The sequence below is a fragment of the Trachypithecus francoisi genome, unplaced genomic scaffold, assembly GCF_009764315.1.
Source record: "Trachypithecus francoisi isolate TF-2019V2 unplaced genomic scaffold, Tfra_2.0 Lachesis_group12, whole genome shotgun sequence".
NCBI lineage: Eukaryota > Metazoa > Chordata > Mammalia > Primates > Cercopithecidae > Trachypithecus > Trachypithecus francoisi.
Window position 1 is genome coordinate 54,652,283 of NW_022681457.1, and position 25,310 is coordinate 54,677,592.

General features: G+C 40.1%; 2 protein-coding genes across 2 annotated transcripts in view; both read left to right on the forward strand.

Moving 5' to 3' along the window:
• LOC117091331 (zinc finger protein 431-like) overlaps window positions 1–24,783 on the forward strand; it is a 52,148-nt gene extending 27,365 nt beyond the window's left edge. Inside the window, exons 5-6 of the mRNA XM_033223583.1 lie at window positions 23,069–24,061; window positions 24,725–24,783. Of these exons, the coding sequence (XP_033079474.1) occupies window positions 23,069–24,061; window positions 24,725–24,783 (1,052 nt within the window). The remainder of the gene's footprint in view (window positions 1–23,068; window positions 24,062–24,724) is intronic.
• The window catches only part of LOC117093721 (zinc finger protein 100-like), a 566,997-nt gene that overhangs the window by 84,532 nt on the left and 457,155 nt on the right, over window positions 1–25,310 (forward strand).

Consider the following 25,310-nt stretch of genomic DNA (forward strand, 5'->3'; position numbering starts at 1 on the left):
CAGCCAGAGAGAAAGGTCAGGTTACTCACAAAGGAAAGCCCATCAGACTAACAGCAGATCTCTTGGCAGAAAGAGATCCAGAAGAGAGTGGGGACCAATATTCAACATTCTTAAAAGAACTTTCAACCCAGAATTTCATATCCAGCCAAACTAAGCTTCATAAGTGAAGGAGAAATAAAATCCTTTACAGACAAGCAAATGCTGAGAGATTTTTGTCACCACCAGGCCTGCCTTACAAGAGCTCCTGAAGGAAGCACTAAACATGGAAAGGAAAAACCGGTACCGGCCACTGCAAAAACTTGCCAAATTGTAAAGACCATCAATGCTAGGAAGAAACTGCATCAACTAACAAGCAAAATAACCAACTAACATCATAATGACAGGATCAAATTCACATAACAATATTAACCTTAAATATAAATGGGCTAAATGCTCCAATTAAAAGACACAGACTAGCAAATTGGATAAAGAGTCAAGATCCATCAGTGTGCTGTATTCAGGAGACCTATCCCACATGCAGAGACACACATAGGCACAAAATAAAGGGATGGAGGAAGATCTACCAAGCAAATGGAAAACAAAAAAAGGGGTTGCAATCCTAGTCTCTGATGAAACAGACTTTAAACCAACAAAGATCAAGAGACAAAGAAGGCCATTACATAATGGTAAAGGGACCAATTCAATAAGAAGAGCTAACTATCTTAAAGAGATATGCACCCAATACAGGAGGACCCAGATTCATAAAGCAAGTCCTTGGAGACCTACAAAGAGACTTAGATTCCCACACAATAATAATGGAGACTTTAACACCCCACTGTCAACATTAGATCAATGAGACAGCAAGTTAGCAAGGATATCCAGGAATTGAACTCAGCTCTGCACTAAGCGGACCTAATAGACATATACAGAATCTCCACTCCAAATTAACAGAATATACATTCTTCTCAGAACCACATCACACTTATTCCAAAATTGACCACATAGTTGGAAGTAAAGCACTCCTCAGCAAATATAAAATAACAGAAATTATAACAAACTGTCTCTCAGACCACAGTGCAATCAAACTAGAACTCAGGAATAAGAAACTCACTCAAAACCGCTCAACTACGTGGAAACTGAACAACGTGCTCCTGAACGACCACTGGGTACATAACGAAATGAAGGCAGAAATAAAGATGTTCTTTGAAACCAATGAGAACAAAGACACAACATACCAGAATCTCTGGGACATATGTAAAGCAGTGTGTAGAGGAAAATTTATAGAACTAAATGCCCACAAGAGAAAGCAGGAAAGATCTAAAATTGACACCCTAACATCACAGTTAAAAGAACTAGAGAAGGAAGAGCAAACACATTCAAAAGCTAGCAGAAGGCAAGAAATAACTAAGATCAGAGCAGAACTGAAGGAGATAGAGACACAAAACACCCTTCAAAAAATCAGTGAATCCAGGAGCTGGTTTTTTGAAACGATAACAAAATCGATAGACCGGTACCAAGATTAATGAAGAAAAGAGAGAATAAACAAATAGATGCAATAAAAAATGATAAAGGGGGTATCACCACCGATCCCACAGAAATACAAACTACCGTCAGAGAATACTGTAAACACCTCTACGCAAATAAACTAGAAAACCTAGAAGAAATGGATAAATTCCTGGACACATATACTCTCCCAAGACTAAACCAGGAAGAAGTTGAATCCCTGAATAGACCAATAACAGGTTCTGAAATTGAGGCAATAATTAATAGCCTACCAACCAAAAAAAGTCCAGGACCAGATGGATTCAGAGCTGAATTCTATCAGAGGTACGAAGAGGAGCTGGTACCACTCCCTCTGAAACTATTCCAATCAACAGAAAAAGAGGGAATCCTCCCTAATTCATTTTATGAGGCCAACATCATCCTGCTACCAAAGCCTGGCAGAGACACAACAAAAACTGAGAATTTTAGACCAATATCCCCGACGAACATCGATGCAAAAATCCTCAAAATACTGGCAAACCAAATCCAGCAGCACATCAAAACGCTCATCTACCACGATCAAGTGGGCTTCATCCCTGGGATACAAGGCTGGTTCAACATAAGCAAATCAATAAACATAATCCAGAACCAAACATAAACAGAACCAAAGCCAAAAGCCACGTGATTATCTCAATAGATGCAGAAAAGGCCTTTGACAAAATTCAACAGCCCTTCATGCTAAAAACTCTGAATGAACTAGGTATTGATGCAATGTATCTCAAAATAATAAGAGCTATTTATGACAAACCCACAGCCAATATCATATTGAATGGGCAAAAACTGGAAGCATTCCCTTTGAAAACTGGCACAAGACAGGGATGCCCTCTCTCACCACTCCTATTCAACATAGTGTTGGAAGTTCTAGCCAAGGCAATCAGGCAAGAGAAAGAACTAAAGGGTATTCAATTAGGAAAAGAGGAAGTCAAATTGTCCCTGTTTGCACATGACATTATTGTATATTTAGAAAACCCCTTGTCTCAGCCCCAAATCTCCTTAAGCTGATAAGCAACTTCAGCAAAGTCTCAGGATACAAAATCAATGTGCAAAAGTCACAAGCATTCCTATACACCAGTAACAGACAGAGAGCCAAATCATGAGTGAACTCCCATTCACAATTGTTTCAAAGAGAATAAAATACCTAGGAATCCAACTTACAAGGGATGTGAAGGACCTCTTCAAGGAGAACTACAAACCACTGCTCAATGAAATAAAAGAGGGCACAAACAAATGGAAGAAAATTCCATGCTCATGGATAGGAAGAACCAATATTGTGAAAATGGCCATACTGCCCAAAGTAATTTATAGATTCAATGCCATCCCCATCAAGCTACCAATGACTTTCTTCACAGAATTGGAAAAAACTACTTTAAAGTTCATGTGGAACCCAAAAAGAGCCCACATTGCCAAGACAATCTTAAGCCAAAAGAACAAAGCTGGAGGCATCACGCTACCTGATTTCAAACTATACTACAAGGCTACAGTAACCAAAACAGCATGATCCTGCTACCAAAATAGAAATATAGAATAATGGAACAGAATAGAGCCCCTGGAAATAATACTACACATCTACAACCATCTGATCTTTGACAAACCTGACAAAACCAAGAAATGGGGAAAGGATTCCCTATTTAATAAATGGTGCTGGGGAAAACTGGCTAGCCATATGTAGAAAGGTGAAAATGGATCCCTTCCTTACATCTTATACAAAAATTAATTCAAGATGGATTAAAGACTTAAATATTAGACCTAAAACCACAAAAACCCTCGAAGAAAACCTAGGCATTACCATTCAGGCCATAGGCATAGGCAAGGACTTCATGACAAACACCAAAAGCAATGGCAACAAAAGCCAAAACAGATAAATGGGATCTAAATAAACTAAAGAGCTTCTGCACAGCAGAAAAAACTACCATCAGAGTGAACAGGCAACCTACAGAATGGGAGAAAATTTTTGCAGTCTCCCCATTTGACAAAGGGCTAATATCCAGAATCTACAAAGAACTTAAAAAGATTTACAAGAAAAAAATCAACCCCATCAAGAAGTGGGCAAAGGATATGAACAGACACTTCTCAAAAGAAGACGTTCGTGCAGCCAATGGACATGTGAAAAGATGCTCATCATCAGTGGCCATCAGAGAAATGCAAACCAAAACCACAACGAGATACCATGTCACACCATTTAGAATAGTGATCATTAAAAAGTCAGGAAGCAACAGGTGCTGGAGAGGATGTGGAGAAATAGGAATGCTTTCACACTGTTGGTGGGACTGTAAACTAGTTCAACCATTGTGGAAGACAGTGTGACGATTCCTCGAGGATCTAGAACTAGAAATACCATTTGACCCAGCCATCCCATTACTGGGCATATACCCAAAGGATTATAAATCATGCTGCTATAAAGACACATGCACACGTATGTTTATTGCAGCACTATTCACAATAGCAAAGACTTGGAACCAACCCAAAATGTCCATCAATAATAGGCTGGGTTAAGAAAATGTGGCACATATACAGCATGGAATACTATGCAGCCATAAAAAATCATGTCCTTTGTAGAGACATGGATGAAGCTGCAAACCATCATTCTGAGCAAACTATCACAAGGAAAGAAAACCAAACACTGCATGTTCTCACCTATAGGTGGGATTGAACAATAAGAACACTTGGTCACAGCGTGGGGAACATCACACACCTGAGCCTGTCATGGGGTGGGGGAGGGAGGAGGGATAGCATTAGGAGATATACCTAATGTAAATGACAAGTTAACAGGTGCAGCACACCAACATGGCACATGTATACATATGTAACAAACCTGCATGTTGTGCACTTGTACCCTAGAACTTAAAGTATAATAAAAGGCTGGGTGTGGTGGCTCACGCCTGTAATCCCAGCACTTTGGGAGGCCAAGGCAGGCAGATCACGAGGTCAGGAGATTGAGACCATGGTGAAACCCTGTCTCTACTAAAAATACAAAAAAATTAGCTGGGTGCCGTGGTGGGCGCCTGTAGTCCCAGCTACTCGGGAGGCTGAGGCAGGATAACGGTGTGAACCCAGGAGGCAGAGCTTGCGGTGAGCTGAGATCGCACCACTGCACTCCAGCCTGGGTGACAGAGCGAGACTCCGTCTCAAAAAAAAAAAAAAAGTATGATTTAAAAAAAAAATGTTTTACCTTCTTGGTTAAATTGGTTTTGAGAAATTTATTATTTTAATACTATTATAAATAAGATTGTTTTCTTTCTCTATCAGATAGTTTAAGTGTATGGCACCATAACTTTTATGTTAATTTTATATTTTGCTAATTTACTGACTGTATTTATTGGTTTAGACAATTTTTTGTTGTTGTTCAAGACAGAATCTCACTGTGTCACCCAGGCTGGAGTGCAATGACGCAATCTCGGCTCACTGCAACCTCCACCTCCTGGGTTCAAATGATTCTCCTCCCTCAGCCTCCCAAGTAGCTGGGACTACAGGTGCCTGCTGCCATGCCTGGCTATTTTGTTTTGTTTTGTTTTGTAGTTTTACTAGAGACAGGGTTTCACTACGTTGGCCAGGCTGTTCTTGAACTGCTGACCTCATGATTTGCCTGCCTCAGCCCCCAAAAGTGCTGGGATTACAGGTGTGAGCCACCACGCCTGGCTTTTTACACTAATTTTAATGTACTGTTTATGTTTTTTTAATATAATAAGATCACACGATCCACAAAATGCAACTTTTTACTTATTCTCTTCAATTCCAATGGCTTTTTCAAAATGTTTTTGACTAATTTTTGTGCCACACACTTTCGGTGCTACATTAAAGTAGAAGCATTGACAATGGGCACATTGTTTTATATTGGCATCTGTGAATTTGCAGGAGCAAACAACTCCTTAGGTTTTGTAAACAGGTTTCAGGAGGTAAAGACCTTTTTCTGTTGTGTCCCTAGGGTGATGTTATGCCCTCTCCATTTGTAGTGAAGAGGGGTTGTAGCTCGGTCATAAGACTGCTTGGTCTGCGCTAGCATCCACCTTTAGACGGTTTGTTACAAAGGGCTTGGGTAGTTGTAATTTCCGTTTTATTTCTAGACAGATTGAATGTTCTTTAAGACTTTGATCTGTAGGGCAGACACTAGGGCAGTTTCTGCAGTCGGCTTCATACATAATAGCCCTTATATCAGGATGTGAATGGGTTTGCCTTTCACTGAGTACCAGAGAGGATTTCCCCAGGTCACTATGTAGATTTCTATTTAGGCAAAACTGGTCATGCACTGTGGCTGAGAGAGCTGGAACTGAGTCACTGAACTGCTTCAGGGACCACAGTAAAAACCAAGGTCTGTAGACCTGTCTGCATGGCTGCAAATGGGTGTCTTCCTCCAGGTCTCTGTAAGGGTGGGACCTCTCTTAGACTGTAACTGGGAGGAGTTTGGGATGGTTACAGAGTAACTTCAGAATTCTCTGTTGGACCAAGTTGGGTGGGCCATTTCTTGGTCTGTAGCCAATACCAGGGGTCCCGTAGTTTCCCACGTGAATAAGTGCCTGTCCTCTGAAAAAAAAACAATCTTCAGGGGCCGGGCGCGGTGGCTCAAGCCTGTAATCCCAGCACTTTGGGAGGCCGAGACAGGCGGATCACGAGGTCAGGAGATCGAGACCATCCTGGCTAACACGGTGAAACCCCGTCTCTACTAAAAAAAAAAAAAAAAAAAACTAGCCGGGCGAGGTGGCGGGCGCCTGTAGTCCCAGCTACTCCGGAGGCTGAGGCAGGAGAATGGCGTAAACCCAGGAGGCGGAGCTTGCAGTGAGCTGAGATCTGGCCACTGCACTCCATCCTGGGCGACAGAGCGAGACTCCGTCTCAACAAAAAAAAAAAAAAAAAAAAAAAACAGTCTTCAATCTTGGGCCTTAGCAGACTGTCACATCTCTCTTCCTGGGTCTCAAAGCTCTTCTAAAGGCATTTGCTTTGGAGATGGGATCTTGTTTATCATCCAGGCTGGTCTTGAAATCCTGGCCTGCAGCAATTCTCCAACCTCAATGTACCATGTAGCAGTCATTACAGATGTGAGCCTTGATGCCTGACTGTCTCATAAAGGCATTTTTTGTCAGGGATGACTGAAATTTTTTTTTGCTGTGGTGAAGATAATCCAGCACCTTTTATTTTTTCATGTCACTGATGTTACTCTTTCCATACATTTTTACTTTCTATTTTCCATTTCAAACTTGTCTGTAATTTTAGATTTCACCATGTTGGCCAGGCTGGTCTTGAACTCCTGACCTCAGGTGATCTACCTGACTCGGCCTCCCAAAGTGCTGGGATTACAGTCAGGAGGCGAGTGCCTGGCCTCATTTTTTATTTTTATACGTTTCTCTGCAAATCATTAATTTTGCTTTCCTTTTCAAATTTAGGACAATATGCTAGAATGTACATGTTATGCCTGAAGTAAATTAGATAATTGGTAGGCACTCCATATTACTAGAATGGTTACTTAAGTTTGCTGCAGGTAAAAAGGATTTACAGGATTTTCACCCACTTTCTTCAGCATATATCTAAATGATAACATAATTTACTTCTAAATATTTGTTTTACATATCAGAGGTTCTAACTCTAGTTTGAAAAATACAAGTTTTAATTTAGCAGTGTAATGCTATTCTTTGCTTCTGAAATTGGATTACAGCAATTTCATTTTGTATAAGAATAGCATATATTTAAAACATTTTTTTACATGCTTATTTATTTTCTCATTAGTATATTCTATTTATAATTATACTGCATATTCTGTGAAATTTTACTGCCACATAGTGCATGCCAATTATTCGAAATACATGTCTTCCGTGAGTACACAGTCAAATATTGTAGTTATTCAGACAATTCTTTTTTAATGGTATATTAATATTGCATACCAGATTTTATGAGTAAACATGTCTGTTACTATTGTGCAGTTTTCATATTAGTGTTTTTTCAGTGTAGGTTTCTTAATATTAGCTTATTGTGTTTTTTAGTTTTTCTTATATAATTTTAGCCAATCTGCAATTCTGTTTGTATACTTTAAGTCAATGTGATGTTTAAGAGATAAATGAGCCATATGTCTGTCACAATCAGATTATATATGTGTGTGTTTATCTGTAAATATGACCCTAATATTGGTTATGGCTTATCTTGTATATATTTTCTTAGCTGATTTTCAGTGGCTATTTTGTCTTGTCTAAGTGAGTAGACATGGAAATATTTTCATTATGTCTTATTTTCTCCCTGTGTCTAATGGTGAATATGTATTTCCTTTGTGTGAGAGAAACTCTTTTGTGATTTGAAGGTAATTTTTGAGAAGATTTGTAATTCAGTATTTTTTCCATTTTTCCTTTAGAAAAATTAATTGTTGTAAAAACACATAACAGGCCTGGCGTGGTGGCTCACGCCTGTCACCCTAGCACTTTGGGAGGCCGAGGCGGGCAGATCACTTGAGATCAGGAGTTCCAGACCAGCGTGGCCAACATGGTGAAACCCTCTCTCTACTAAAAATACAAAAATTAGCTGGACATGGTGGCCTACATCTGTAATTCGAGCTACACAGGAGACTGAGGCAGGAGAGTCACTTAAACCCAGGAGGCAGAGATTGCAGTGAGCCAAGATCACGCCACTGCACTCCAGCCTGGGTGACAGAGCGAGATTTCGTCTCAAAAAAAGAGAAGAAAAAACAGTAAAAACACTTAACATAAAATTTAGCATCTTAAATCTATTTAAGTGCGCATTTCAGGGCCAGACATGGTGGTGGCTTACATCTGTAATCCCTGGATTTTGGGAGACTAAGACAGGAGTATTATTTGAGCCAAAAAGTTTGAGACCAACCTAGGCAGCATCTGGAGATTCCCTCTCTACAAAAATTGTAAAAAATATCCAGGCATGGTGGTGTGTACCTGTGGTCCCAGCTGTTTGGGAGATTGAGGGGAGGATTACTTGACTCTGGGAGTTTGAGGCTGAAGTGAGGCATAATTGTGCCACTGCACTTCAGCTTGAGTGACAGAGTGAGACCCTGTCTCAAAAAGAAGCTGTAGGCCGGGCGCGGTGGCTCAAGCCTGTAATCCCAGCACTTTGGGAGGCCGAGACGGGCGGATCACGAGGTCAGGAGATCGAGACCATCCTGGCTAACATGGTGAAACCCCGTCTCTACTAAAAAATACAAAAAACTAGCCGGGCGACATGGCGGGCGCCTGTAGTCCCAGCTGCTTGGGAGGCTGAGGCAGGAGAATGGCGTAAACCCAGGAGGCGGAGCTTGCAGTGAGCTGAGACCCGGCCACTGCACTCCAGCCTGGGCGGCAGAGCGAGACTCCGTCTCAAAAAAAAAAAAAAAAAAAAAAAAGAAGCTGTAAATTTCAGTCGTGTTAAATATATTCACATTGTTATGCAAAAGACTTGTAGAAATTTTACATCTTGTAAACTAAAACTCAGTATCCATTTAAGTAACAAGAACCCATTTTACCCTCTCCCCAGCCCTTGACAAACACCCTTCCACTTTCTGTTTAAAGTGTGACTACTTAAGATATCTCATGTACATAGTGGAATCATATAGTTTTCATCATTTTGTTATGGGCTTATTTCACATGACATAATATTTTCAAAGTTTATCTTAAAATGTGACAAGATTTCTTTGATAATATTTGATTTAATTATAATATTTGATAATCTTTGATTTCTGTGATAATATTTCATTGAATGTATATGTTACATTTTTGATGTGTTTATAAATTAAGAGACACCTGGGTTGCTTCTGCCTTTTGGCTTTTGTGAATACGGATACAATAAACATGGATGTTCAAATATGTCCCAGGTCCTGTGTTGGATATTTTGGAAATATATTCATAAGTGGGATTGCTCTATTTGATGATGATTCCATTTTTAATTATTTAAGAAGCATTTATAACATTTTAAAATAATGGCTGCATCCTTGTTTTCTACCAACAATCAACACAGGTTTTATTTTCATTGCATCATCAACAGATTTGGTGTTTTAAAAAAATGTAGAGTGGCCATTATAATGAGTGTGAGGCAATTTTGTTTTTTCATTTTATTGATTGATTGATTGGTTGATTGATTGTGATGGAGTCTCACTGTTGTCACCCAGGCTGGAGTACAGTGGCACAGTGGCTCACTGCAACCTCCGCCTCCCGGATTCCAGCAATTCTCCTGCCTTAGCCTCCTGAGTAGCTGAGATTACAGGCGTCCACCATCATGCCTGACTAATTTTTGTATTTTTAGTAGAAACGGCGTTTTCACCATGTTGGCCAGGCTGGTCTTGAACTCCTGACCTCAGGTGATCCACCTGACTTGGTCTCCCAAAGTGCTGGGATTACAGTCGTGAGGCAAGCACCTGGCCTCATTTTTATTCTTATGTGTTTCTCTGCAAATCATTAATTTTGCTTTTCTTTTCAAATTTTTTTTTTCCCATTTGGGTATATTTTTTGACGAAAATTATTTTTTCATTTCTTTTTTTTTCTTTTTTTTGAGACGAAGTCTTACTCTGTCGCCCAGACTGGAGTGCAGTGGCGTGATCTCGGCTCACTGCAAACTCTGCCTCTTGGGTTTAAGCGATTCTCCTGCCTCAGCTTGCCTCAGCCTCCCCTGTAGCTGGGATTATAGGTGCCTACCACCTCGCCTGGCTGATTTTTGTATTTTTAGTAGAGAGAGGGTTTCACAATCTTGGTCAGGCTGGTCTCGAACTCCTGACCTCGTGATCCACCCACCTCGGCCTTTCAAAGTGCTGGCATTACCTGAGTGAGCTACCATGCCCGGCCTTACTTTTTCATTTCTAAATAAAGTTATTCAACTTTATTGTTCAGTTTTAAGAGTTCATATATTTTGAATATTAACTATCACTTGTGATTTCCATATATTTTCACCCATTTCCTAGAAGACATTTTCAGTCTATTGAATTTTTTTTTAATGTGCAGAAATTCTGAAGTATAGTGTAGTTAAATATTTCTGTTCTTTCCTTTGTTGCATATGCATTTAATGTCATGTCTTAGGAAATGATGCCAAGACCCACGTCAAGTTTTTTTTTCTGAGAGATTGGCTAGTTTTTCGTTTTTTCTTTTTATGTCTAAGCATTTTATTTGAAATACTTTTTGGCCAGGCACAGTGGCTCACACCTATAATCCCAGCACTTTGGGAGACTGAGGCGGGTGAATCACTTGAGGTCAGGAGTTGGAGACCAGCCTGGCCAATATGGGGAAATCCCATCTCTACTAAAAATAGAAATATTAGCCCAGCGTTCTAGTGCACACCTGTAGTCCCAGCTACTCGGGAGGCTGAGGCATGAGAATTGTTTGAACTTGGAAGTTGGAAGTTGCAATGAGCTGAGATCGTGCCCCTGCACTCCAGCCTTGGTGACAGAATGAGACTCCTACTCAAAAAAAAAAAAAATATATATATATATATATAGGCTGGGCACGGTGGCACACGCCTGTAATCCCAGCTTGTTGGGAGGCCAAGGTGGGCGGGTTACATGAGGGTCAGGAGGTCGAGACCAGCATGGCCAATATACAGTGAAACCCCCTCTCTACTAAAAAATACAAAACTTAGCTGGACGTGGTGGCACGTGCCTGTAGTTCCACCTACTTGGGAAGCTGAGACAGGAGAACCACTTGAATCTGGGAGGTGGAGATTTCAGTGAGCCGAGATCACGTCACTGCACTTCAGCCTGGGCAATAGAGTGAGACTCCATTGCTCAAAAAATCAATCAATCAATCACTCAAATCAAATAGGGCCGGGCACGGTGGCTCATATTTGTAATCCCAGCACTTTGGGAGGCCGAGGCGGGCAGATCATGAGGTCAGGAGTTCGAGACCAGTCTGACCAACATGGTAAGACCCTATGTCTACTGAAAATGCAAAAATTAGCTGGGCATGGTGGTGGGCGCCTGTAATCCTAGCTACTCAGGAGGCTGAGTCAGGAGAATCACTTGAACCTGGGAGGCGGAGGTTGCAATGAGTCGAGATCACGCCATTGCACTCCAGCCTGGGTGACAGAGCAAGACTCGGTCTCAAAAAAAAAAAAAAAAAACAAATATTTTTTTATATATGGTTCAAGGAAATGATTCAACTTTATTTTATCAGTGTTACCCAGTTTATGGCATTATTTTTTGAAAAGATTATCTCTTCTCTGTTGTGTGCTCATGGCAACTTTGTGGAAGATCATGTAATCATGTACAGAAGCCTTCATTTCTGGGCTCTCCACTATTTTTTTCATCTGTTTATCTGCCTTTGTGTCAGTACCATACTGTTTTTGTTATTTTAGTTTTTTTTTTTTTTTGAGACGGAGTCTAGCTCTGTTACCAGGCTGGAGTGCAGTGGTGTGATCTCAGCTAACTGCATCTCTGCCTCCTGGGTTCAAGTGCTTATCCTGCCTCAGGCTCCTAAGTGGCTGGGATTACAGACATGCACTGCCACGCCCAGCTAATTTTTGTATTCTTAGTAGAGACGGGATTTCACCACGTTGGCCAGGATGGTCTTGATCTCCTGACCTCATGATCCACCCACCTCAGCCTCCCAAAGTGCTGGGCTTACAGGCATGAGCCACCACACCTGGCCTATTTTAGCTTTTAATATGTTTTAAAATTTGGAAGTATAATGCCGCTTTGTTCTTTTTCCTGGATGTTTGGCTGGTTATAGTTCATAATCAAATTTTAAAATTTTAGACAAGATTTCTTTTTTTTTTTTGAGACGGAGTTTCGCTCTTCTTGCCCAGGCTGGGGTGTAATGGTGCTATCTCGGCTCACTGCAACCTCTGCCTCCCGGGTTCAAGCAATTCTCCTGCCTCAGCCTCCCGAGTAGCTGGGATTACAGGCATGTGCCACCACGTCTGGCTGATTTTGTATGTTTAGTAGAGACTGGGTTTCTCCGTGTTGGTCAGGCTGGTCTCGAACTCCCGACCTCAGGTGATCTGCCCACTTCAGCCTCCCAAAATGCTGGAATTATAGGTGTAAGCCACCGTGCCTTGCCATACATGAGATTTCTGTAATGAAATTGTACTACTGGAATTTTTAAAGAGCTTATATTGAATTTGTTTACCACTGTAGTTTGTATTGACATCTTAACAAAATTAATTTTATTGACCATTGAACAAAAGTATGTTGGAGAGTGTCTTTTATTTTTATTTTTATTTTTTTTTAGAGACAGGGTTTTCCTATGTTATCCATGCTAGTTTTGAACCTCTGAGCTCAAGCAATCTTCCTGCCCAGCCTTCCTAAATGCTAGTATTGGAGGCATGAGCCACTGCACTCAACCCGTGTGTTTTATTTTTAGATATTCTTGGATTTGCCAGTTTTACTTTTGCTTTAGATTTCTAGTTTTATTCAGGTTTGGTCAGAAAACACACAGTGTATGATTTTGGTCTTCTTATTTATTGTTTTGAGACAGGATCATATTTGTCACCCATGCTAGAGTACACTGACATAAATTTGACTCACTGCAACCTCAGCCTCCTTGTCTGAAGTGATCTTTCCACCTCAGCCTCCTGTATAGCTGAGACTACAGACTTGCACTACCATGCCTCACTAATTTTTTGATTATTTGTAGTAACGGGTCTCACTAGACGGGGTCTCACTATGTTACTCAGGCTGGTGTCAATCTTCTGATCCCAAGTGATCCACCTTCATCTTCCAAATTGTTGGGATTGTAGGTACCAACCACACATCCAGCTGGTATTTAATAAGACTTGTTATGTGTCCTAACAGAATACATCAGGTGCAAATAAGAACATTGTGTTGCTTCTTGCTTTTAACTGAAAAGTTTTATACCTATCTGTTAAGCCTAGTTGGTCTATGGTATGGTTTGGATGTCTATGTCCTGCAAACGTCATTCTGCAATGTAATCCTCAATGTTAGGTGTGAAACCTGGTGGGAGGTGTTTGGGTCATGGGGACAATTCTTCATGAATGCCTTCATACCATCCTGGTCATGAGAAAGCTTTCACTCCATTAATTCAAATGAGAGCTGGTTCATTTAAAGAAACTGACTCCTTCACCTCACGCTTGCCGTCTCTTGCCATGTGATATGTTCAGTTACTGTTTGTCTTCCACCATGATTGTAAGTTTCCTGGGACCCTCACTGGAAGCAGATGCTGTTACACCCTTTTTGTACGGTCTGCTGAGCTATGAGCTAAATAAACCTTCTTTCTTTATAAGTTACACACTCAGGTATTCCTCTTTATGCAAAAAAGCTAACAACAGTCTATAATGTCTGTTTTCTGTTTTCTTATTGATCTTTTATCTGAATTTTCTGTTTATTATTGCAAATGACGTCTTGATCTCTACAATTGTGTTGCTATGTATTTCTTGCTTCACCTTTGCCAAAATTTGCTTTATATATTTTGGAACCCTCATGTTAAATATACATACACATACACATATAAATAGATATGATAGTTATAGATTCCTGGTAAATTGACCCATTTGACCATTATATAATATCGTGTTTGTCCTATGCTAGTACTTTACTTAAAATATATTGTATCCAATATAATAATTACCACCTCACCCAATTGTGGTTACTACTTGCATGGAATACAGACTTTTTCCATTCTGTTACTTTCAACCTATTTGACTCAATGCTAAATCGAGTCTCTTATAGACAGCAAATTGTATGCTTTTTAAGTTAAGCCACTAAGCCATCTTATTTTTTTCTTTTTATAAATGTATTTATTTTTGAGATAAAGTCTCACTCTGTCAACCAGGCTGGTTTGCAGTGGCATGATTACGACTCACTGCAGCCTCAACTTCCTAAACTCAGATGATCTCATTTCAGCTTCTTGAGTAGCTGGGTTGCAAATATTTGCCATCCCAAGCCCAGATAGTTTTTTGTACCTTTTTCTGTAGAGACAGTTTTTTGCCCTGTTGTCTAGGTTGATCTCAAACTCCTGAGTTAAAGTGATCAGATTCCTCAGCCTCCAAAAGTTCTGAGATTATATTTTTTAAATAAGTAGTTTAATTAATTTATATTTAAAATGACTGCTTAAAGATATAAAGTTACTATTACCAGTTTCATTTTTTAAAATTTAATTTAATGGGCCGGGCGAGGTGGCTCACGCCTGTAATTCCAGCACTTTGGGAGGCCGAGATGGGCAGATCACAGGGTCAGGAGATTGAGACCATCCTGGCTAACACGGTGAAACCCCATCTCCACTAAAAAATACAAAAAATTAGCCAGGCGTGGTAGCGGGCGCCTGTAGTCCTAGCTACTCGGGAGGCTGAGGCAGGAGAATGGCATGAACCCAGGAGGCAGAGCTTGCAGTGAGCCGAGATCGCGCCACTGCACTCCAGTCTGGGTGACAGAGCGAGACTCCGTCTCAAAAAAGATAAAATAAAATAAAATAAAATTTAATATGATTTTATTTCAGTATACATGTGCCAGATGTGCAAGTTTGTTACATAAGTAAACGTGTGCCGTATTGGTTTGCTGCACCTATTAGCCCCTCACCTCAGTGATAAGCCCTGCCTACATTAGCTATTTATCCTGATGCTCTCCCATCCCTGCAACAGACCCCAGTGTGTGTTGTTTCCCTCCATGTGTCCATGTATTCTTATTGTTCAGCTTCCACTTATAAGTGAGAACATGTGGTGTTTGGTTTTCTGTTCATGTGTCAGTTTGCTGAAAATAATGGCTTCCAGCTCCATCTCTGTCTTTGCAAAGTACATGATCTTGTTCCTTTTTATGACTGCATAGTAGTCTATGGTGCATATGTACCACATCTTCTTTATCCAGTCTGTTACAGATGGGCATTTGGGTTGATGCCATGTCTTTGCTATTGTGAATTGTGCTGCAATGAAGTTACACTTCCATGTATCTTTATAATAGAATGATTTATATTCCTTTGGTATATACTCAGTATAATGGAATTGTTGGATCCAATAATATATCTGGTTCTGGGTCTTTGAGGAATTGCCATACTGGCTTTCACAATGGCTGAACTAATTTACATTCCCACTGAAAGTGTAAAAGCATTTCTATTTTTCCATGGCCTCACCAACATCTGTTGTTTCTTGACTTTTTAGTAATCACCATTCTGACTGGCGTGAAATGGTATCTCACTGTAGTTTTGATTTGCATTTCTTTTTTTTTTTTTTTTTGAGACGGAGTCTCGCTCTGTCGCCCAGGCTGGAGTGCAGTGGCCGGATCTCAGCTCACTGCAAGCTCCGCCTCCCGGGTTTACGCCATTCTCCTGCCTCAGCCTCCCCAGTAGCTGGGACTACAGGCGCCCGCCATCTCGCCCGGCTAGTTTTTGTATTTTTAGTAGAGACGGGGTTTCACCGTGTTAGCCAGGATGGTCTCGATCTCCTGACCTCGTGATCCGCCCGTCTCGGCCTCCCAAAGTGCTGGGATTACAGGCTTGAGCCACTGCGCCCGGCCCCAGCACCATTTATTAAAAGGGAATCCTTTTCTCATTGCTTGTTTTTGTCAGGTTTTTCAAAGATTAGATGGTTGTAGATAATGCAGTCTTATTTCTGAGTTCTCTACTCTGTTCCATTGGTCTACGTGTCTGTTTTTATTGTTAGTTTGTTTTTTGAGACGGAGTCTCGCTCTGTCACCCAGGCTGGCATGCAGTGGTGTGATCTCGGCTCACTGCAAGCTCCGCCTCCCGGGTTCACGCCATTCTCCTGCCTCAGCCTCCCGAGTAGCTGGGACTACAGGCACCCGCCACCATGCCCGGCTAATTTTTTGTATTTTCTTTAGTAGAGACGGGTTTCACCATGTTAGCCAGGATGGTCTTGATCTCCTGACCTTGTGGTCCACCCACCTCAGCCTCCCAAAGTGCTGGGATTACAGGCGTGAGCCACCGCACCCGGCCTGTGTGTCTGTTTTTATACCAGTACCAGGCAACTTTGGTTACTATAGCCTTGTAGAGTAGTTTGAAGTTGGATATCATGATGCCTCCAGCTTTGTTCTTTTTGCTTAGGATTCTCTTGGCTATAAGGGGTCTTTTGGGGTTTCATATGAATTTTAAAATAGTTTTTTTTCTAATTCTGTGAGGAATGTCAGTGGTAGTTTAGTCAGAATAGCATGGAATCTATAAATTACTTCGAGCAGTATGGCCATTTTTACAATATTGATTCTTTCTGTCTTTTTCATTTGTTTGTGTCCTCTGTGGTTTTCTTGTGCGGTGCTTTGTAGTTCTCCTTGAAGAGGTATATCACTTCCCTTGTTAGCTGTATTCCTTGGTACTTTATTCTCTTTGTAGCAATTGTGAATGGGAGTTTATTCATGATTTGGCTCTCTGCTTTTGTTGGTGTATTGGAATGCTTGTGATTTTTGCACATTGATTTTGTATCCTGAGGCTTTGCTGAAGTTGCTTATTAGGTGAAGAAGATTTTGGGAAGAGAGAATGGGGCTTTCTAGATCCAGGATCATGTCATCTGCAAATATGTCATCTGTAAGCTTCTGCAGACAGAAAGTTTGACTTCCTGTTTGAATACCGCTTATTTATTTCTCTTGCCTGATTTCCCTGGCCAGAAACTTCCAATACTATGTTAAATAGGAGTGGTGAGAGGGCATCCTTGTCTAGTGCTAGTTTTCAAGGGGAATGCTTCCAGTTTTTGCTCTTTTAGTATGATATTGGCTGTAGGTTTGTCATAGATAGTTCATATTATTTTGAGGAATGTTCCATGAATACCTCGTTTATTGAGAGTTTTTAACATGAAGGGATGTTGAATTTGATCGAAGGCCTTTTCTGCGTCTATTGAGATAATCATGTGGTTTTTGTCTTTAAATCTGTTTATGTGATGAATTATGTTTATCGATTTTTGTATGTTGAACCAGCCTTGCATCCCGGGAATAAAGCTGACTTGATTGTGGTGGATAAGCTTTTTGATGTGTTGCTGGATTCAGTTTGCAAGTATTTTATTGAGAATTTTTGTACTGATGTTTATCAGGGATATTGGCTTGAAGGCTTTTTTGTTTGTTTTCTTCTGTTTCTTTGTTATATATCTGCCAGGTCTTGATATCAGGATGATGCTGGTCTCATAGAATGAGTTAAGGAGAGGCCCCTCCTTTTCTGTCATTTGGAATAGTTTCAGAAGAAATGGTACCAGATCCTCTTTGTACCTCTGGTAGAATTCAGCTATAAATTCATCTGGTCCTGGACTTTTTATGGTTGGTAGGCTATTGACTATTTGTTACCACATCTATTTGAGAACTTGTTATTGGTCTATTCAGGGATTCAATTTCTTCCTGTTCAGACTTGAAAGGATGGATGTGTCCAGGAATTTATCCATTTCTTCTAGGTTTTCCAGTTTTTGTGCATAGAGGTGTTTATAGTATTTTCTGAAGGTTGTTTTTATTTCTACGGGGTCAGTGGTGATATCCCCTTTATCATTTTTTATTGTCTATTTCATTCATCTCTATTTTCTTTATTAGTCTAGCTAGCATCTATTTTATTAATTTTGTCAAAAAAAATCTCCTGGATTCATTGATTTTTTTTTTTTTTTAAGGGTTTTTTGTGTCTCTGTGTCCTTCATTTCCAGTCTGAATCTGGTTATTTCTTGTCTTCTGCTAGCTTTAAGGTTTGTTTGCTCTTGGTTTTCTCGTTCTTTTAGTTGTGATATTAGGGTGTCCATTTGAGGTCTTTCTGGCTTTTTCATTTGTGTATTTAGTGCTATAAATTTCCCCATCAACACTGCTTTAGCTGTGTGCCAGAGATTCTGGTACATTGTCTCTTCATTCTCATTGGTTTCAAATAATTTTTTGATTTCTGATTTTTTTTTTTTTTTGAGACAGAGTTCTTCTCTTGTCACCCGGGCTGTAGTGCAGTGGCGCGATCTCGGCTCACTGCAACCTCTGCCACCCAGGTTCAAGTGAGTCTCCTGCCTCAGCCTCCTGAGTAGCTGGGATTACAGGCACCCACCACCACGCCTGGCTAATATTTTGTATTTTTAGCAGAGATGGTATGTTTCACCATGTTTGCCAGGCTGGTCTCGAATCCTGACCTCTAGTGATCCACCCACCTTGGCCTCTAACTGAGACCATCCTGGCCAACATGATGAAACCCCATCTCTACTAAAAATACAAAAAATTAGCCGGGTGTGGTGATGCGTGCCTGTAGTTTCAGCTACTGGGGTGGCTGAGGCAGGAGAATCACTTGAAGCCAGGAGGCAGAGATTGCAGCGAGCCAAGATTGCACTACCACACTCCAGCCTGGTGACAGAGCGAGACTCCGTTTAAAAAAAAAAGTGCTGGGATTACAGGTATGAGCCATCACACGCCTGGTGAGTTTCTTATTCTTTAGTTTTAATTTGATTTCATTGCAGTCTGAGAGAAGGTTATGATATCAGTTCTTTTGCATTTGCTGAAAAGTGTTTCACTTCCACTTATGTTATCAATTTTTTTCTTTTCTTTCTTTTTTTTTTTTTTCTTGAGAGTCTCACTCTGTTGCCCAGGCTGGAGTGTGATAGCACGATCTCAGCTCACTGCAACCTCCACCTCCCGGGTTCAAGCCATTCTCCTGTCTCAGCCTCTTGAGTAGCTGGGATTACAGGCGCATGCTGCCACTCCTGGCTAATTTTTTGTATTTTTAGTAGAGATGGGGTTTCACCATGTTCCCCAGGCTGGACTTGAACTCCTGAGCTCAGGCAATCCACCCACCTTGGCCTCCCAAAGTGCTAGGATTACGAGGTGAGCCACCGTGCCCAGCCGTGTGATCAATTTTAGAGTAAGTGCCATGTGGAACTTTGAAGAATGTGCATTGTGTTGTTTGTGGCTGAGTTCAAGGCTTATTACTTTTCTGTCTCAATGATCTCACTGTGTCTAATATTAACGGAGGGGCATTAAAGGGCATTAAAGTCTCTCACTATTATTATGTGGAAGTCTAAGTCTCTTTATAGTTCTCTAAGAATGTGTTTTATGAATCCGGGTGCTCCTTGAATTGATCTTTTTACCATTATGTAATGCACTTTGTCTTTCTTGACCTTTGTTGGTTTAAAATTTGTTTTGTCAGAAACTATGATCGCAGGCTGGGTGTGGTGGCTCACGCCTGTAATCCCAGCACTTTGGGAGGCCAAGGCAGGCAGATCGTGAGGTCAGAAGATCGAGACCATCCTGGCTAACACAGTGAAACCCTGTCTCTACTAACAATACAAAAAATTACCTGAGAGTGGTGACGGGCACCTCTAGTCCCAGGTACTCAGGAGGCTGAGGCAGGAGATGGTATGAAACCAGGAGGCGGAACTTGCAGTGAGCTGAGATCGCACCACTGCACTCCAACCTGGGCAACAGAGTGAGGCACCACCTCAAAAATAAAAAAGGAACTATGATTGCAACCCCTGCTTTTTTTTCTGCTTTTATGTGCTTTGTCAATTTTCCTCCATTCCTTTACTTTGAGCCTACACTTGTCTTTTTATGTGAAATGGGTCTCTTGAATATAGCACACAAGTGGGTCATGACTCTATCCAGCTTGCCCTTCTGTGTCTTTCCATTGAGGCATTCAACCTATTAGATTTAAAGCTAATCTTGTTATGTGTGATTTTGATTCTATCCAAGTGGTGCTAGCTGCTTATTTTGCAGAGTCATTGATGTAGTTGTTTTATAGCATCGTTCATCTTTGTACTTCACTGTGTTTTTGCAGTGGCTGGTAATGGTTTTTCTCTTCCCATATTTATTGCTTCTTTCATAGCTCTATCTAGTAAGGCAGGCCTGGTGGTCATGTATTCCTTCAGCATTTGCTTCTCTGAAAAGAATTTTATTTTTCTCCGCTTTTGAAGACTTAGTAATGTTATTTTATTGTTTTATTTGATTCTTGTATCTTTGTTCCTCATTTTCTCTTTTTCTTTGTGTCTTTTTTATACTTACCTTGATATACTTTTACTTCTTTCTTATTTTGTTTTATGTATCTATGCAGATATATTCTTGATGGTATATTGGGAATTATATAAAACCTCTGAAAGCTACAACAGTGTATTTTAATCTGGTAAAAAATGAACTTCAGCTGGATTCATAAATTTTTTCTTATTATATCTGCCCTCAAATTTGTCATTTATGGCCGGGCGCGGTGGCTCAAGCCTGTAATCCCAGCACTTTGGGAGGCCGAGACGGGCGGATCACGAGGTCAGGAGATCGAGACCATCCTGGCTAACACGGTGAAACCCTGTCTCTACTAAAAAAAAATACAAAAAACTAGCCGGGCGAGATGGCGGGTGCCTGTAGTCCCAGCTACTTGGAGGCTGAGGCAGGAGAATGGCGTAAACCTGGGAGGCGGAGCTTGCAGTGAGCTGAGATCCGGCCACTGCACTCCAGCCTGGGCGACAGAGCGAGACTCCGTCTCAAAAAAAAAAAAAAAAAAAAATTTGTCATTTATGTTGCTAATCATATATTTTGTTGTATATTCATTAACAAATGTTTATAATTATTTCTATTCTTTTACCTTTCAAATTTTAGAGAATAAATAAAAATGTTTTTGTGCCATATTATTATAATGCTAAGAAATTCCATTTTTGTGTATGTGCATTTTTTCCCCAGAAAATAATGTATTTTATATGATATAATTATTTATAAAATTATTTTGTTTAATCATATTATTTTCAGTAGAAGCAACTGCTTTCAGCATATTTTATGTTTAGGGCATATGAAGTGCCAATGTATTTTTTCAGAATTTGGTTGTTTTTGAAAGTTTTTTTCTTTTTATTTGGCAGGACTGTTATTATTCTGACTTGATAGCTATTTTTTTTTTAGGACTTTGACTATATCACACAGTTTCCTTCTGGCCTGCAAAGGTTTTGTTGACAGTTCACTGACTATATTATAAGACTATGCTTGTAAATGACACAGCATTTTTATCTTGCAGCTCCATTCTCTTCTTGTCTATGGCTTTTGAAATTGTGCTTATATATGTGTTTGTTATAAATATCTTTGTGTGTATCCTAATTGTTTGTTGAGCTTCTTCATTTTGACATTTTTTCTTTCAGAATTTTTGAGTTATATTTTCTTTTGATATATTTTACCTTTTACAATTTGTTTTTTTGGATATTTTGAATATTTTTTTCTTATCCTCAGTTTTTTCTGATTTTCTATAGTTCTCTGTATTCCTAATTTACTCATTGAGTATTCAATTTATTTTTGATTTCTAAAATTAATATATACTTTTTTGTTTCTTTCTGACAATTTGATATTGTTGATAGAACCATTTTGCCCTATTTTGTATTCATTGTAATCTTTGATTAAAATTTGGGCATTGGCCGGGCGCGGTGGCTCAAGCCTGTAATCCCAGCACTTTGGGAGGCCGAGACGGGCGGATCAGGAGGTCAGGAGATCGAGACCATCCTGGCTAACACGGTGAAACCCCGTCTCTACTAAAAATACAAAAACTAGCTGGGCGAGGTGGCGGGCGCCTGTAGTCCCAGCTACTCGGGAGGCTGAGGCAGGAGAATGGCGTAAACCCGGGAGGCGGAGCTTGCAGTGAGCTGAGATCCGGCCACTGCACTCCAGTCCGGGAGACAGAGCGAGACTCCGCCTCAAAAAAAAAAAAAATAAAATAAAATAAAATTTGGGCATTAAAGCTACCTGACACAATTTTTATCATGTAGCTTTCTCCTAGCATAGTCTGAAAACAGTTATCTCGTTTAGAGATCCTGGGAGATTCTCAAACATGTTCTTAGAATGTATCTTGTCTAAAATTTTGTGTTTACATTTTAGTTAAAGGAGTTTATTTCTGCTTCATCTTCATCAGTAACCATTTGTTATATCTGTTTTCTGTCTGTTGTACTGCAGTCTCTCTGCTGCTGTAACATTTACTGTTGGTCTCAGCAGACCCAAACTGTAATTCTAAAATATATCACCATTTTTTTCAGCACTTTATGTTATGAGAGACCAGTTTCTGGAAAGGCCCCAGGAGCAAGTAGTGTAGATGTATGTGCCAGTATTGTATTTGTTTATTAAAAAATAAACCAGGCCGGGCGCGGTGGCTCAAGCCTGTAATCCCAGCACTTTGGGAGGCCGAGACGGGGGGATCACGAGGTCAGGAGATCGAGACCATCCTGGCTAACACGGTGAAACCCCGTCTCTACTAAAAAATACAAAAAACTAGCCGGGCGAGGTGGCGGGTGCCTGTAGTCCCAGCTACTCGGGAGGCTGAGGCAGGAGAATGGCGTGAACCCGGGAGGCGGAGCTTGCAGTGAGCTGAGATCCGGCCACTGCACTCCAACGCGGGCCACAGAGCGAGACTCCGTCTCAAAAAATAAATAAATAAATAAATAAATAAACCAAGAGTTAGCAATTTACGTGGAAAGGCACTATGTTATATTGGGGAGTAGGAAGAACTGTGTTGGGTAAATGTAACAGACTTTTCTTTTTCTTCTGTGTCTTTGCATTCCTGTGTACTCACCTGTGTACTCACCTGGGGAAATTTACACAGTTATTTATAAGTTTTCCTCATGCATTTTGGTCAGTATGTTTTTATTATATTTATATGTCTATGAAGGATTTAGGGCCTGTGGTATTTTATTATGGCATCTTGCTTATGTAGTTTGTATAATATAGGTTAGATTTGTAAAGTATGTTTATCAGAGTCTAGTAAATTGAATAATTTGTTGTTTTTGTTTATTTCAGCTATGTGTTCTTATTTTACCAAAGACCTTTGGCCAGAGCAAGACATAAAAGATTCTTTTCAACAAGTGATACTGAGAAGGTACAGAAAATGTGAACATGAGAATTTACAGTTAAGAAAAGGCTCCACAAGTGTGGATGAGTGTAAGGTGCACAAAGAAGGTTATAATGAACTAAACCAGTGTTTGACAACTACTCAGAGCAAAATATTTCAATGTGATAAATATGTGAAAGTCTTTCATGAAAATTTAAATTCAAATAGACATAAGACAAGACATACTGGAAAGAAACCTTTCAAATGTAAAAAATGTGACAAATCATTTTGCATGCTTTTACACCTAAGTCAACATAAAAGAATTCATATTAGAGAGAATTCTTACCAATGCGAAGAATGTGACAAAGTCTTTACGCGGTTCTCAACCCTTACTAGACACAAGATAATTCATACTGGAGAGAAACCCTACAAATGTGAAGAATGTGGCAAAGCTTTTAAGCACTCTTCAACCCTTACTACACATAAGATGATTCATAGTGGAGAGAAACCCTATAGATGTGAAGAATGTGGCAAAGCGTTCTGCCATTCCTCACACCTTACTACACATAAGATAATTCATACTGGAGAGAAGCCCTACAAATGTGAAGAATGTGGTAAAGCTTTTAACCAATCCTCAAACCTTAGTAAACATAAGATAATTCATACTGGAGAGAAACTCCACAAATGTGAAGAATGTGGCAAAGCTTTTAACCGATCCTCAAACCTTACTACACATAAGAGAATTCACACTGGAGAGAAACCCTACAAATGTGAAGAATGTGGCAAAGCTTTTAGCCGATCCTCAAACCTTACTAAACATAACATAATTCATATTGGAAAGAAATCTTACAAACGTGGAGAATGTGGTAAAACCTTTAACCAGTCCTCAACTCTTACTAAACATAAGAAAATTCAGCAGGACGTGGTGGCTCACACCTGTAATCCCAGCACATTGAGAAGACGAGGCGAGCAGATTGCAAGGTCAGGAGTTCAAGACCAGCCTGGCACATGGCAAAACCCTGTCTCTACTAAAAATACAAAAATTTGCTGGGTGTGGTGGCGGGCACCTGTAATCCCAGCTACTCAGGAGGCAGAAGCAGGAGAATCATTTGAAGCTAGGAGGCACAGGTTGCAGTGAGCCAAGATCGTGCCATTCTACTCCAGCCTGGGCCACAAGGCAAGACTCTGTCTCAAAAGAAAAAAAAAAAGGAAAATTCATCCTGGAAAGAAACCTCATAACTGTGAAGAATATGGCAATGCTTTCAACCAGTCCTTGAATCTTATTAAAGAAAATAATTCATACTGGAGAGAAACTCTACAAATGTGAAGAATGTTGCAAAGCCTTTAACCAGTCCTCAAACTCTTACTAAGCATTAAAAAAATGCATACTGTACAGAAACCCTATGAGGGTGAAAAACATGGCAAAGCCTTTGACAAGCTTTCAGTTCTTAACAGACATAAGATAATTTATACTGGAAAGAAATTCTACAAACAAGACAGATGTGGCAGTGCTTTTGACAACACCTCAAACTTTTCTAACCATAAAAGAAATTATGCTGGTGAGAAATCTTAGAAATCTGAAGAATGAGACAAAGCCTTTAAATGGTTGTCACATTTGATTGTAGGTAAGATAATTCATACTAGAGAAAACAACTACATGTGTGAACAGTGTGGCAAAACTTAACCAATGCTCACACCTTATTGCACAGGAAAGCATTTATACTTGAGATGAATTATACAGACATAAAGACTGAAAAAGCCATTAATATATGTTCATGTCTTAACACCAGAGAGTTCATACTTAATAAAATCATTATATGTACAATTACTGTCAAAAGATGTTTCAGAAAATACAAGCTTTTGACTAGGCACGGTGGCTCAGGCCTGTAATCCCAACACTGGTAGGCCAAGGCAGGTGGATCATGAGGTCAGGAGTTTGAGACCAGCCTATCCAAGATGCTGAAACCCCATCTCTACTAAAAATATAACAATTAGCCGGGCATGGTTGTGGTGCCTGTAATCCTAGCTACTCAGGAGGCTGAGGCAGGGGAATCACTTGAACTCAGGGAGGGAGAGGTTGCAGTGAGCTGAGATTATACCACTGCACTCTAGCCTGGGCCACAGAGCAAGACAACATCAATTAAAAAAAAGAAAAGAAAAGAAAATATAAACTTTTACAGTGAAGAGTATTTATTTTGAAGATGAACATTA